Genomic DNA, 16002 nt, shown 5'->3' on the forward strand with positions numbered 1-16002 from the left:
AGAATAAAGCAACAGACATTTTATAGTCAACTGAAATGTAGGTAGAATTCAGGTAGTAGAATGCATTCTACTTTGTTAGCAAAAAATAAAAACAAAAACTCACCCTTCGAGCCTGTGGTGTTTACTCTAGCTCTCATACAATGAGCCTTGACGAAATCCTACAGATACACTGCTTCTGAATCAACACTGAATGCTAAGGTTTGGGGTAAAATAAACACTTTGAAGCCAAGACTTTAGAGACATTATCTGTTTAATAAATATGATTGTAAAAGCAATAAACAAGAGCAATTATACATTACACTACATAGTATTTAACAAAAAATACATCAAAAAAGTCATTTGAAAATTAGAAGTAGTTCCGATCCTATAAGAAAACTTTATTTTTTTTTTTAAATTGGCTTCCTATAAAAATAAGTTGGCAAATGAGGGATTTCAATGCTCAGTTGGAATCCTGGAAAACACAGAACAGCTGCCAAGCACCCCATTGCTCTCAAAGTTGCTGTTTGAAACTTCAGGAAAAAAAGCGAAGCAAACCTCTGCATTTTGGACAGTGAACCCAACTAGGGATAAGGCAAAGGAGAGAACGTGGGTTGGGCAGTGCAGGGCAGAGCATGCACAGTTTGCCTTCTGGGATTTTGGGAAAACACTGCCAGGTCGGATTTTTATCTTGCCCTGAATCTCACCCTCTACATCTCTCCCTCCCCACCCACCCTTCTGGCCTCAAGCCCACCAAACTCTGCCTTATGTTTGCACCTGCTTCTGTGAGTAGGTAGGCACTTGGGTCCCTCCCATCTGTAGGCTGCTATTCCTAACTCCTCTTTGGGACTGAGCTGGAATGGCCTAGTACAGTGGTTCTCAAACTTCAGTGTACATCACAGTCACTCCACCCCTGGAGTTTCTGATTCAGTAGACATGGGGTGGGGACTCAAAACTGGCATTTCTGACAAGTCCAAGGTGATGCGGATACTGCTGGTCCAGTATCAACACTTTGAGAAACACGGAGCTAGACCATCAGAGCAATGGGGTCCCCACTGAGCAGTGCCCTGCCTCGTGCATCTCCTACAGGTGGGAGGAAGCTGGGGGGAGAGGCACATGAGGACCCGGGAGACACTGGCATCTCTGGCCACTTTCCAGAATGCCGGGCATGTTGTGTCCACCTCTATTTTTAGTTAGGACTCACAAGCCCAGTCTCCCTTGTGTCTTCTCATGTCGTCATTCATTTATTCCTTCAACGAATCATTGTCTTTAACTCTAGGCAAGGCACTGTGCTCGATTTGAGTGTTACTCCCTTTTTCATAATTTTCCAATTAAAATGACCTGAACTGCAACTCTGAGGACTCCCTGCGCTGTTTCGACGGAGCCTCTTTTGGTTCCCAAACACTTTGTCTTCCAGATTAAATTTGGGAGGCTCCAACTGAAGGGGATCAATGAGGATGTTTCCTATGGGATAGGAAGCCTGGCAGGTCAGGGATCAATTGAGTTCTACAAATAGATGGCCGCCTCAGGCCTAATCCATTTCCCAGATTCATACCAGGTGTCTTCAACCGTAACAAACTTCTGCTTGAGTAACTTCTAACGTCAGCTCTGCTAGTCTTCCTCTGCCTGGGTTACCTAAGGGCAGGGGTCCTCGGGATCTTTAAGACACCCAGGGCCTGTTATGTCTCCAGGGCCCTGTTATACCCTGTTGTTGGCTGGGGGGGGCGTGACCGAGAAGGAGGCTGTGCTCTGAGTGGTTTCTCAAAACTGCTTTCTTCTGTATTTTAGAGCAGGCTTTGCCCTTTCCAGAATACTCTCAGGGCTTCTGCTGGACATACTTTCGCTTCCTTCTGTCTCTGGACTTCTTTACTGACTGCCCTGGGGAAACTGGAGTTTCTTCATGCTTTGAGCCAATCCACTTTAGTTAGTGAGCTCGCTCCTCCCCTTTATGCTATTAATTTTGCTTTTGCTGATACTGTGATATTCAGAGACCAGAAGCCACACAAGTGAAAGGTCTGGGATCAGCCTATACAATCAAAACCTCACCCCAATGTAAGACAAGGCCTCTGTATATTTTCAGACTTTGACACTCTTGAACATCAAACCTATTACCCTGCTGCTGCTTCTGGTTAAACTGGTTTTATTTTACAAATATTTTTACTCTACTGTGAGAGAGGAAATACTGAGCACAGCAACCATCAAAGAAAGAAACTGCCCTGCCATACAGTAACATGTTCGAGACATTTCTCACGAGAACCTTCTAAAATCTGCCTGCGCGAGGTTTTTGTGAAGGTGTGAGGCTACCACCATTCCTCTGGCAGCTTTCTTTTCCAATGTACGCGGCCAGATCTGAACTGCTCTGCATCCGTGCCAGCTCTTTCACACACACGATATGTTTCCAGGTGGGAGAGGACAGGGGGTTTGGAGAGGCGGGCTCTGAGGAGGAGACGGGGGGGCAAGGTGCTGAACGCAGGGCAGGATGCGGTTGGTCAGCGAGTAGGGAAGCTGGCATGCCTGGGAGCGTATAAAACAGAGACGAGAAACCTGCAGGTGGTGGAGGTCGGGGGGGGCAGAGGCCAGGCCGGTATTTAGGGAATGCCAGGGGTAATGTCCAGAATCTAGCAATGTGTTCGGGAAGGAAAGGTAGGAGCAGGCGAAGGGCAACTTGGGGGTTGGAAGGAAAAGATACAAAGACTTCAATAGATCATGGCCACACATGGATATAGCAAACGAATGGGAAGGCAGGCCAAGGGTAACAGATTCCATTTTCCATATAAATTGGGGGGGGGAGAGACCGCTGCAGGGGAAGCAGTCATGACCGGGAGGGGGGACAGGAAACACAGGCCCACTTTGACATGCTTGCCCCTGCCTGCCTTCCTCCCCTACTCCGCCTGCATATGGGCGACTTCAGCTCCTGTCTCCCCCCCCCCCCCACCGTGGTCCCACAGAATGCAGAAAGCAGCCTTGTGGCCACTGCTGGCCCCCGGAGCCAACTTGGAAGTGGACATGGCAGTCAGGAAGATGGAGCAGAGAAACAGCTCAGGGTTTCGAACTCCTGCGCATGTCTTGTGAAAGGGGCTGCGGTGGCTAGCCCACCCGCCAGCCGAAAGAGCTAAAACCGCTGTTAAATCTAGAGCCAAGAGGAGTTCCAAAAATACATGCAGATCTCCTTGGCCTGTATATGTTAGGAATTTTCTACAAACACGACCGATCAGAAAAAGAGAGAAAAGAAGAAAGGGGGAGGGGAGTGTTTTTCCATGAAAAGAGAGCACCTGTACACTGCCCCTCCAAGCGTGTCCCCACGGTCCCGTCCACATGCACAGCTTAAAGCTAAAACCCTTGTCTGTGTCTGGAGAATTAGAAAGTCCTGATGCAGTGAGTGTTTGTTTGTTTTGTTTGGATTTTGATTGTTTTTATTTTATTGTTTGTTTTTTTTACTGGCGTCCTCCATTCAAACATTTACATAGGTAGGGATTTCTTTTGTGCTTTGATTCTCAGCAACTATGGAAATACTTCCTGGCAAAATAGGAAACAGAACAACAGAGGAAAGAGAGAAAACACAAAGTTAGTGGTCATGAAGGGTGATGCGCTTGACAAGAGCGAAATTCTTTCCTGATCAGCTGGTTGCCTGCAGCCTCTGGGGGTTTTCCTTAAATTGCAAACTGTGCCCCAGCAGATCCCCGATTTGGCGTTGAAGGTGGAGTGGCGTGTCTTGCTCTTTGCAATCGGAGAGATGAGTCACCAGGTTGAGTAGAAGGGGAGGGAGGGGAGGGTAAAGCTACTCTCCTAAGAGAAAACGTGTAACACTTACTCATTTAATGACATTGGAAAGAGAAAGGTCTCAGAGACTTTGCAATGTCCTGGCGAAGGAGGGAGGGCTACTTTGATATGGTCAGCAGCGGCTGTACTTCATACCCGGTGGAGGTGGGGTAAAAACCAAATGACCCGCAGCAACGCACTGAGCAGTGTTAGCAGCGAATACACAGGGTGGACGCCTCTCTGGACGTGAAGACAGAAAAAGCCTTTTTCTTTTTAACCCAAAGCAATTACGCATCTGTCGCTCTGTCTCCCCAAATCAAAGAGAGCACACCGTGAAAACTGGACATCCAGTGTGGCTGCAGTGGTTATTATTAACTCTGACACCAGCCAGTCACTGCATTTAAATTTCCCCTTAATACAGCCACGGGACTTGCCGCTATCCGTTTAGAGACAGGGCTATGTTTTCGTTTAGGTACTCATTTTTTGCCCAAGTGACAATCTTATCGGGGCCTTCTAGGTGGCTGGGCATTATCACATTAGAGTGAAGCATGAATGGTTACATAGTAATTTATCCATCGCAGTCAGCAAGGCAGGGTCTAGGTGGGAACAGTTACGGCTTCAACTCCTGTTGCCGACAGACAGGAGGAAACAAGAAGAGAAATGGATCACAATGGTGGCCTCGTGCATTCCTCTAACTTCCTGGGAAATTTTCTCTGCGATAAATAATACGACCTCGCAGTCACACTGACACTCTCTGTTCCTAGCTGTCGGATTTGCATGCTCACGTCGCAGGCAGAGTAAGCTCTGTTGATATGGGACGGAGTCTGTTGTAACCCTTCTGGTAGGGGACAGGTAGAAAGGGTGAGGAAAGATGCCAGTCGGCTCTGTAACAGTCTAACCCCCAGGGGTGTCTCTCAGGAAAGTCACTCCTGGGTAGTTCTACAAACCCGATGCCTCTTGTACTTAAAATTCTCAGGTTTGCCCGGCCGGCGTGGCTCAGAGGTTGAGCATGGACCTATGAACCAGGAGATCACGGTTCGATTCCCGGTCAGGGCACAGGCCCAGGTTGCAGGCTTGATCCCCAGTCAGGGGCGTGCAGGAGGCAGCTGATCAATGACTCTCATCATTGATGTTTCTCTCTCTCTCTCCCCCTCTCCCTTCCTCTCTCTGAAATCAACAAAAACATATAAAAAATTAAAATAAATAAAATAAATAAATGAAAATGGTCAGGTTCTATGTTTTCTGGGGGACAATTTTTAGATTACTGATGGCTTAAAAAAAAAAATCCCAGGGTCACCGGGCTGCCACTCCTCTGCTAGCCTCCTTACGTCACTCTTCTGGGGGCAGTGTGCCCTCCCTAAAGCTGGCTCAAGGGGATGCTGCCATATCTTGTTCTGGTCATTGCATACCAAGTCCCTCAAACCCTGCCCGGCCTCCAGACCACCAGATCCAGCCTCCGAGGCCTGTCCTTCCCGAATATCTTCAGAGCAAATCCTTTGCTCTTTCCCCAAGAATACTTACAGCCCACATTTTAGCAAGGGTTTTTGCAAAAGGAGGAATGAACTCATGAGAGAAGAAAAAGCAACTAGACAGGAGCGAGAAGGCTTTTCTTCCTCGCTCCAAGGGAAAGAAGCAGGAGAAGAGGCATCTTAGCTGTTTCTCTCGGGGATGTTAGAGCGAGAACAGTGGTTACTTCAAGCCAGAAAAGGGTTAGAGAGAGAGTCAGCCATTGACTACTGCAGCTGGAGAGCTGACAGCTACTGGGAATCATTTACCTATGAGCTGGGATTCCACCTTCTCATCTATCAGCTGGCCAGGCCTCCTCAGTTCAGTCTGAGACATATGGGGCCTGCTTTCAGTGGGACTGACTCGACTGACCATCTCTCGTTCTTTCTCATTTTGCATCTGGGCATAAACATTAATCCCCGGGATCTTCCTAAAACATTAACAGAAACCATCACTGCTATGCGCGGGAGGTGCACATCACTGCGACACACGCTTCGGAACCTGTCCCGGAGGAAGGGGGAGGGTGGGAGACATGGACCGAGGGACACGTACCTTTTAAACTTGTAGATGACGAACACGGCCAGCCCCACGAACACCACGGACAGCAGCATCAGCATGGCCGAGCCGCTGTGGGTCGGAGTGAGGTCGATCAGTGGGGCTGGGGGAGAGAGCAAGGCATGGTCAGGAGCAGGGACGTGGGTAGGTGGCACCTCGTGGGAGGCTCACAGTGTACCCCTAGAGGCACGGTCAGTCCCAGAAGACCGTGTGGGACCTACACACAAGGTGTATGTCACACAGCTGACATATGGATGTGTCAGCCTGTCCCAGCTGCCAGAATGTTCCAGCTGGCCTGCCCGAGAAGTGCAGTGAAGCCAGATTACTTAGATTCAAGGCCGGCTCCACCATGTGCAAAATGTGCGACCTTGGGCAAGTTACTTCAGCTTAATGTACCTTATAGGCTGAGATGAGAACACCAGTGCATATCTCATCGTGAGTTTTTTTGTCAGGATCGAATGAGTTTATGCATGTAAAGCACTGGTAACAGTGCTAGGCACATATTAAGTCTTCTAGAAATATTAGCTTTTATTGCTGCTGCTGCTATTACTAATTAATATTTATAACATATGATTAGTCAATTTTCCTATACTCTAAATGCAAGCTTTTCCTACTAAGCAATGCAGATAACCAGAAAAACCACCAAAGGAATATATTCATGGATTGTCATTTTCTCTCACTCCTATCCCAGCTGTTGTCATGTGAAAAAAGAACTGAAAAGTAGTAACAGAGCATGCGACTGTTTTTTACACACAGAAAACTGATGGCCTAGTGAATATTTCACAAGGACGGGGGCGGGGGGCGGTGTTTGCAATCGCGTGTTGTTTCTACAACCTCCTGAAGCCCTGACAGCTCCTGCCAGGAAGAACCTGCCTCCTAGGTGAGCCGAGTTCATCTCTTGGATTAAACAGATGCTTTTGCATCCACCAAAGACTCTCCCTCCCTGGGCTGGCCCTTAGAATGCGGCTCGAGGGAACAGCTCTCTCCACCCTTAAGCCTATTCCATCGCGGGATCAAACCTGTGTACTTTAAAACTTTGTCTGCAATTAATGTTCGCCCTCCTGAAAACTGACATTTTGCAAAAATAGCACAGCTCAAGCATAAAAGACAAGCAACATGTACCCCTTCGAAGCCCGAATGCTGACCTTTTAACTTCCACCAACTGAAGCAAAGCCTGATACTCAGAAATGTGGGTGACCTTTAAGCACCATCTTCTGGGGCTTTTCTCTGTTGAGAGCCGAAAGTGCAACGTTCTGGCCACCAGATACAAGCGTTCAGGAATAGGTGACGGTGATACTGATGGTCTCAGAAAGGCTCAAGGCTGCTTCCAGTCTGTCTGGTTATTGTGGGATAACAGCCCAGCCACTCAGTAAGCACCATGTACTGAGAAGCATATTCCATAGACCAAATCATTTTGGTAGAAATAAATTCAAGCCCTCTTTCCCAGAAAACAGGCTTAGTTGTTTTAGTAGAGTCCGCGTTTAGGAAGCACTGAAGTGAAGGCCCCTGTGACTCTGTCTCCTCTGTAAGTCAGGTAAGTAAGGCTTTAGCTGCGAAGTGTGAGTGTGCAGATCTGTGTGTGGAGAATGCGGGACGTCCAAGGCACTGTGCTTTTCGCCTGAAATCAGACAACAGAGGCCTCTTTCAGGTACTTAGGCTGGCACAGTGCCATCAGCAAAGGAGCCCAGAAATACCGCAGAAAACTGGTAGGATGGCATCAGGGGAGAGAACACTTCCATTTGTCTTAGATGCTGTCGCCACTGACTCAAACGGAAGGCAGGTCCTATGGTTTCCATTGAGCAGGTAAGAACAGTGAGATTCCCATGGGCTACTGTTGTTCCAGAGGATTCAGAACTAGTACACGGAAGGACAAAGACCTGAACCCAAGCCATATACCACACACACACACATGCACACACATGCACACATGCATGCACACACACACACTCTCTCTTTTCTCTTCCCTCTCTCCTCTCTCTCCCCATCACTAGCTTAAACCTTCCACTTCTAAATCATTCCCACTCAAATCCTCAGCGCTAACCAAGCGGCATTAACACTGTTTGGCAATCAGCACGCTATTCTGGGAAAGCGAGCTTCTGTGTCCCGGGTTCGAAACCGTGTGCGATCCGCTCGCCGTCCCGCCTCTGCACCGCTGCTGCTCCCGGAGGCAGGCGGGCAGCTGCAGGCAGAGGCCCGGCACCGCCGCCCTCCCTGTTCCGCGGGGCCCCGGCCTGCTGATCTGCGCCCGCAGACGGGCCGTGATTGCTCCGCACAGCGGCGCCTGCATGTCTTGTTTGCCTGACACTTAGGTGCGTTTGTGTGTTCTGCTGAGGAATGCAAACCTGTGATGAATGGGCCTTAGCTTGTTGTGTGGAATTAGCATAACTCAATCCCTCTCCAAGTGCAGCGTAAACAAGGTGGAAGCCGAGGGAAAGCGCTGAGCGGTTTATGTGCCATTACTCACGCACAGGGGAAGGCAAGGACAGGGCGGGTCTCGGCCTGGGTGCTGGCACTCGCGGCTCGAAAACCCCGCGAGGAGCTCAGGAACGCATGAGTCTCACCTTCTGTGCGCGAGCACCTAGGCTGATCATAACAGCCATGCTTACAGTAACAGCAACAGTCTTCTTGGGAAAGGTGACTGATAAATACCGAGTGCTAAATAAACGGTCACAGACTGCGTGTGTGAGAGCAAGGTCAAAACTGCACATTTAGGGTGAAGTAATGGATTGACATTACTTTAGAATCAGATTCTGACTCAGCCACTTATGGGCTACGTGTCTTAAACTGCACCTCAGTTTGCTCATCTGAATAATGGAGATAAAACATATTTATTTTAGAAAGTTGTGAGAATAAAGTAAGATAATTTTAAAGCCCTAGCATAGTGTCTGGTACATGCCAGATGTTTTTAATATTGTCATATTATTGCTATCATATATCTGAAAGTACATTTTATAGAGAAAAATAAAACAGCCCTGAAAGATGACCAAAGAGTTCCGTGGTGAAATAATTTTCAGAAGTGTTAGGTGGGCGTTCCCCATCTTGGAGATCCACGATGCTCATCAGCATATTATATTAAAAGTTCACAGCAATCTTATAGGAAAGAAACTAATTTAACTTTGTCATAGAATTTCACAAACTCATTAGACCACAGACCTGTGTCCCACACAACACACTTTGGGGAATGCCTCACCCTAAGCACCATTTCCCCCTCTGCAGCAGCTTGGCTCTTTGTTTGGTTTATGTCCAAATTTTAAAGTCAACACCGTGGTGGCATCACCTGGCACAGCCATGTAGAAAATGCCAGTTGCTGTCTGCATTCACTCTCATTCCATCAAAGGGACTTTCTTGGAGAGCTTCTATCTGCACTATGACACTGACACTTTGAATTCTTACTATATTCCTAACCTGGAAGTTTGTTCTATCAAACAGTTACAAAAGCAAGTTCACCATTGCTTGATTTTCTTTTTTTCTTTCTTTCCTCCAAACAGACCCAAGCCAGGCTTTTAGTTACATGCCTTGAATATCATTAAATCCATATGGTCTGAAATCTCTTTTTTTTCTCTTTTTTTCAAACATATCTTTATTGATTTCAGAGAGAGGAAAGGAGAGGGAGAGAGAGAGACAGGAATATCAATGATGAGAGAGTCATTGATCAAGCCCGCAACTCGGGCATGTGCCCTGACCGGAAATCGAACCCTGATCGCCTGGATCCCAGGTCAATGCTCAACCGCTGAGCCACGCCCGGCCGGGCTGAAATCTCTTTTTCAGAAATTAAGGTGGTATGAGCATGGCACAGAGAAAGTTTATCTGGAGTGCAGGAAGGTTTACGTGCACAGAGCATCCTCACTTGTCCAACAGGTCTCTCTAATTCAAATTCAAACCCAGTCAGGAGAGTCTTAAGGGTGGCTATGCCCTACTGAGTTGAAGCCATGATCTCAGAGGCCAGACTGAGTGGGAATTCCCAGGGAAGCTCTACTGACTCGTGAAGCAATGCTACTAATTTTAAACTTTGCATGAATCTCCAGGAATGTTCAGTCACCGGAATTTGAGGTGACTTGGCCAACTAATGACAACCATGGGTACCACAAAGCCCAAGCTTATCACAATTGACAGATGGTAAGAGAAGGATGCCTTTGGTTTTCTAGGATTGAAAGTCAAGGAAGAATCCCACTTCCTAAGTAAAGTATTTCTCAAAGTGGGGTTTACAGACTACCTGAATCAGAATCACCTGGAGAGCTTGTGAAAATGCAGTTTCCGAGGCTTCACTTGAGAAAACATATATGTTTTTGAGAGCAGGTCCCAGAATATGTAACAAGCTCCACAGGTGATAGTTATGCATGCTAGTTTGAGAGTGCTGCAGGGAAGGCCCCACCTACTGCTACTCACAAAACAGCCAGTCCTGATCTTTAGAATGTGCCTGAACTTCATATCCTCTGAGTCTCAAAAACAAAACAAAATAAACAAAGCAAAACAGAAAAACACACATCTTTAATGCCAACAGTGGGTCAACCTGTCTATGGGTTCCCTGCATTGCTGAGTCAATTATCTACCCCTATCGGTGTCCAAGCCTTGTGCAATGTGAGTTTGAAGCTTTTCCCATCAAGAAGTGACATCCGTTTATTCACCCCTTGAATCTGAGCTAACACTGTAATGTTATTTGGCAATGGAGTGACATGGAAGCGATGGTGTTCTGATTGTGATCTTCCAGGCCCTGTGCACTTTTGTTCCTTCCCTCTCGCTCCCTCCCTCTCCGTTTCTCTCTCTCTCTCTCTCTCTCTCTCTCTCTCTCTCAGAATCCCATCATTGCCACGTGTGAGAGCAAGCCCAGTGGAAGCCTGCTAAAGGATGAGGGAGCATGTGGAGGAGAGCTTAATTATCCCAACTGAGGCCATTCTAGAATAGCCTACAACCAACTGACCCCCAACGTATGGGACAGCCCAGCCAAGATCGGTAGAGCTCCTTACCCAATAATCCATTGGGCTGACTGTAGGCACACAACCAACACAGACAAAACCAGAACCACCCAGATGATCTGCAGTCTCATAAGCAATAATAAATGCTTATTGTTAAGCCACTAAATGTCTACGTGATTTGTTACACAGCAGTAGTTTACTTATATCTTTTCTCCTCAAAACTCTTCTTTCAGCTGGTTAAACATCCAAATAGCAATTCTCAGCTTTGGGCTCTACATTATCCAATTCTTGTTGAGGACTTATGTCCACTGATAGGGTGGCAGGGTATAAGTGCAAGAACCATAAATGTTCACTTTGACCCCAGGACACTTTCTAGATCCATCATCAGGCCTGGCCAATTCAGGCCAGTTACCCTGTGGTCATTTCAGGCCCTTTTATGGGCCCAGAGAACCAGAAAATGGCGAAGACAGACTCTGTTAGAAGCTAAAGAGCAACCTTGTTGCTGGTCCCCGGCACATTAACGAAAATATCACATTCATTTAATCACACTGGGGATAGGGATATGTTTCGCTATCCTGACACCTGTTATTTCTTATCATAACACCATAATAGCTCAATAACTGGCAAAAGCCACTGGGTCCACGTGTCTGTGAAACAGACTAATTATTTATAGAGGAAAACCAGTATTTATTTTGGGAAAAATACGATCAGTATGACTTTACTCACAAAAGACTTGTAAATGATAACTGTGTAGATAACAAGAAAATCAGAGACTAAAGAGACAGATCAATTTATTGGCTGTGGAAGAATTTCACTGATACTAATTGCGTCCCTAAATGGAAAATGTTATTGCAACAATTTATTTCACTTTACAGTTCAGAGCTATACAACCCCACAATTGGGCATCTGCATCTATAACAATGTGGCTTAGATTATATTGCATTTTCTAAAACTTCTTGAGCAACCTTAATTCTGCCTTCAAGTGAAAAGGGTCTTTCTCAGTGTGAAACCCTCAGGCAGGATTCATGATGCATTCTGACCTAGGTTGAAATCCTGACTTCCCCTCCCACATTTACTCATAACATATCCAGTGATAGCCACTGAAGCCTGGAAATATTAATTCTCTAATATCTCTGTGATAACATCTTTTTATTACACCTGAAAAAGAAATTAAACCAGTCAGCAGCAATGACAAAGGCCAAAATAACACAAGATAACAGTTTTATTAAAAATCCACACATACCCTTGACAAAGGACAGTTTTCCTGGAACATTAGAGCTTACACAACACAACTGCTACACAGACAGGAGAGGGTGGGAGCAGTTACCATGTATAAATTTTTTTTTTTTAATTCATCTTGGGATTTGAGGCTGTTCCTTTGGGAAATTAACTTTTAAATATGAACCTAAAAGTGAAATATTAACCTTTCACTTTTTAAAATCATATGTCTCAGAAACTCCAGAAAAGCAGTGACGCCGTTGGAAACCTAAGGGTTGATGAACACCCTCATTGTCTAAGACATGCAGAAATATAGGGAGATGCAGAGGGATCATTTTCTGCTAATACCAGCACATTCACAGCATCAAGATAACATCATTTGTTTAACGTGCATACAACTCATGGCTCTCCAAGTGCATCTGCCACTAAGATTCTAGGGCAACTTGAACCATTTTTCAACAGCTCCATGGCCACAGCGCTTGGCTGGCCTTTGCCATTCATCTAGATTATCGATGTGGTGTGTCCCAGATTCGGAGACATGCTTCATTTTTTTCCCCTTACTCCCACTGTCATCTGCCCAGGCTGCCAATTATGTTGGCTCCAGATATGCCGAGAAATTAGATTTTAATGTTTATGACGAATTTCTTCCTACACTTAATATCGCAGCCCCCCGCCCCTTTTTTTTAAAGCCTGCCTCTGTTTTACTGGATGCCCTGAGTTATAAATCAGGTTTATTGCTGGAGATAGATGTGTCCCTTTCCTTGTTATGCAGATGAATTTCTGTCCCTGGAATGCTCTGTGAGAGAGGTTGCTGAGACTGGGCTGCGGGGAAGCATTTGGGGAACTTGTTAAAATTGTAGCTTTCCAGCTATCACTCCCTGGGATTGTGATTCAGGGAGTGTGCAGTGAGGCCTGAAAATCTCTGCCTCTGTGAAGCTTCCTAGGTAACAGCAATGTGGAGGCAAGCTCAAGAACAGCTTCTTTATAGCAGGGGTAGAAGTCTACACGGGGTTATAGAGAGATTCCCAACCACAAGCGGGTTCACTTATCCCACATGTTTTGAGGGAACCAGTGGGCTCCACCTCTTCCAGTCCCTCTATATAGAAGTCCCACTCCCCAAGTTTCAGATTAGTTGCCCAATAAATAAATCCTGTGAAATGCAAATGATCCTGGAAGTGCTGTTGTTTGTAATTTAGTATGAATCACTCAGGTTTTGTGTTCTCAAATAAAATGCTAGCTCATTCTTTAACTTCTGTTCTCATGAAGAATCTCATCTATTCTACCACAGAAGAATTAACAAGGTGTTTTGTTTTGTTTTGTGCTAATCTTCACCTCGAGGATATTTAGAGAGAGTGGAAGGGAGGGAGAGAGAGAGAGAAACATTGATGTGAGAGAGACACATTGATTGGTTGCTTCCCGCAGGTACCCTGACTGGGATTGAATTTACAACCCAGGTAAGTGCCCTTGACCTGGAATCGAACCCACAACACTTCAGTACACAGGCCGACGCTCTAACCAGTCAGACACACTGGACTGGGCTCAACAAGGTTTTAAGGTCCTTCCCCTCTACTCCTAGCCTTACCCCCAAGAATAACAACTGAATTTACTGATGACCATGGGACCTCATAGAAACAAAAATACAGAGTTGATGTAGCTTGAAAGATGTGACCAGTAATTAGGGATTTAATTTATCACATGTAAGCAGGTTCCCCTCATGTGTCAATCTTCTGAAAGGTAGGAAATTATAGCTGTTAGTGTAGTCTGGTCCTGGTCTTCTCACATGCGTTTCAAGCCCCTTATTTCCAAATTCCTCATAGGGTTTTTCACTTATATGTATTTTATGACATCAAACTAAACATGAACCATGAAATTTATCTTCTTTGGCAACCAAAACAGAGGCTCATACTCCTAGCTTGTCTCCATCTCTATCAAATAAATTACCATCTCTTGCCACTTGGGTTGAAAACTTCTTGTAAAATTGTAAATAATTTATTAAAAAGAGAAAAGATTATTGACTGTTGTCCAAATCTATTTTTTAAAAAAATATCCTTTCATCTGCCCCTTCTTCCCATTCCCTTGTTTATCATATTTCAGGATCTCAGACCTGCTCTGAGGGAAGTTTTCTCACCAGCAGACATGGGGGATGGACAGCAAAGCTCACAATATGGGCATACTGGCTTCTCTGAATCCTACCCCTTTCTCTTTCCTCTGCTCAGGATTTCACCTTCATGCAGTAAATACACCAAATAAGAATATTTGCGGGGACACACGTAGGTGCTCCAAACCATGTCCAGTATGCCTCAGTGGCCATGCGATGTCGTCTTGCTGTGTCCCGGCTCCACACAGCTCTTCCACGGCAAAGCTTTCTTTTCCGACTTTCGGTGAGCTCTTCTTATTTGACCTTAGGGCTCATCCTTTTTTTTTTTTTTTAAATCCTCACTCAAAGATATCTTTTTATTGATTTTTAGAGAGAAATGAAGGGGGGGGAGAGAGAAACATTGACGTGAGAGAGAAACATTGATTGGTTGCCTCCCATATATGCCTCAACTGGGGATGGAACCTGCGACCTGCTGGTGTAGAGAACGACACCCCCACTGAGACACCCGGCCAGGGCAAGTCTCGTCCTTCCTGAGACTTTCCTGTGGAATCTTTCCCATCTTCTTCACTGAGAATTAATAAAGCATCATGGAATCAGTATCTGTGCCTCAGGCCTAGCCAATGTGGAGCGAGCGAGGGGCCTGACACATCTCATGTCCCTGGGTGAACCACAGCGCTAAAGGAACAATGACAAAATGAGGCACAGGGCCATGACAGGAACAAGGTAATAAATCCAAAATGGGCCTTGTCCTTGAGTGAATTCCAAGTCACGAGGGGCAATGAGGCAGCTATTGGCATTTGGGTGCTATTTTCTTAATGGCCCAGGTTCCCTTGTCCACAAGCACCTACAGAGATGAAACATTCTGCCTCAGATTCAGTCTTCCCAGGAGTCTCCCTGGTAAAAATGTGACGCAATAAAACAAAAATCTCCCAAAGATGATATCATAGCTCTTAAAAAAGAAGACTAGAAATAAGTACAAAAATAATACAGATAAATAAATAAACAACAGAGGGCCAGGGCAAGAGCATGGATGAGAGAACTCCGGGAGACGTCACCAACGACCTGAAGAAGGCCCAGTGTGTTAGATAAAGTGAGGACAGTGCAACCTAAGGTGTGTGACCCTGAGCTCCGTCATGAAGCCAGGCTGCTCTCTGACATGGAAACACTCCTGCCAGTGACCAGAGCAGTAAAAGAAGGGCCAGGAAGGTAGACCTGCTTTAGTCTCTTTCGGGAACAGCTCTCACGCCAGCCCCACTCCCATTGTCTCCGGGATCTCTGGGTCCCGAATGCAGGACTCTCAGTTTCCTTCCAGCTACCCGTTCCCCGCAGTGGGTACATAAATGATGAGAATGTATATTGATGGGATACGGGACATAAGAAAAACACAGAGATGGGTTTTCCCTGGATGCTTATTGGATAAATGAACGCAAGGCTCCGCTCGCCCAGTATTTGGTAAGAAGCAGCACGTCACGGAACAGATTCATCATTAAAGAAACCGAATCCGCAGGTAACTGGGGTAACGGGATTTTGAATATATCTCTACAGCTTATAAATTGATTACACACCTAATTTTTTCTAAAAACAGTATTTATTGAGCACCTGATATGTGCCAGTTCTCTGCTGGGTACCATGGTGGAGACAATATTAAGATATGCTGACCTGTATCCTTAAGGAGGTAAGTAAGAGTGACGATGATGATGAGGGTGATGATACAGATTTAAAAAATCCATGTGAGCTCAGACAAGGGATAGATGGCATCCAGGTAAAGGTCTCTGGAAAGACATCATGCACATGTTGGCACTGAGTTGAGCCTTAAAATACAAATAGACTTAGGCGACGGTGACGTGAAAACGGAGGAAGCAATGCTCCAGGCGGGACCAGCGCGAGCCAAGGCACGCTTCAGGCAGCGCAGCGCGTCCAGCGCAGTGCTCAGCCTGACGGGGTCACGCCCTGTCCCAACTCTCCGGGCTATTTTGC

The 16002-nt window shown here is 46.0% G+C and overlaps 1 protein-coding gene across 4 annotated transcripts in view; it reads right to left on the reverse strand.

Annotated features, from left to right (window-relative positions):
- Nucleotides 1–238: 238 nt before the first annotated feature.
- The window catches only part of SORCS1 (sortilin related VPS10 domain containing receptor 1), a 394451-nt gene continuing 378687 nt past the window's right edge, over nt 239–16002 (reverse strand). Inside the window, exons 25-28 of one of the 4 annotated variants that reach the window (XM_087823933.1) lie at nt 5794–5899; nt 5511–5671; nt 2234–2236; nt 239–509 (exon numbers count right to left, since the gene is read on the reverse strand). In XM_087823933.1, coding sequence (XP_087680059.1) covers nt 433–509; nt 2234–2236; nt 5511–5671; nt 5794–5899 — 347 coding nt within the window. In that variant the 3' untranslated portion in view covers nt 239–432. Of the gene's footprint in view, nt 510–2233; nt 2237–2440; nt 3763–4884; nt 5672–5793; nt 5900–16002 lie in introns of those variants that run through there. The other 3 variants (XM_087823934.1, XM_087823932.1, XM_087823931.1) reach the window with 3 other exon arrangements.

Source organism: Miniopterus natalensis, chromosome 14 (assembly GCF_054644295.1).
Source record: "Miniopterus natalensis isolate mMinNat1 chromosome 14, mMinNat1.hap1, whole genome shotgun sequence".
NCBI lineage: Eukaryota > Metazoa > Chordata > Mammalia > Chiroptera > Miniopteridae > Miniopterus > Miniopterus natalensis.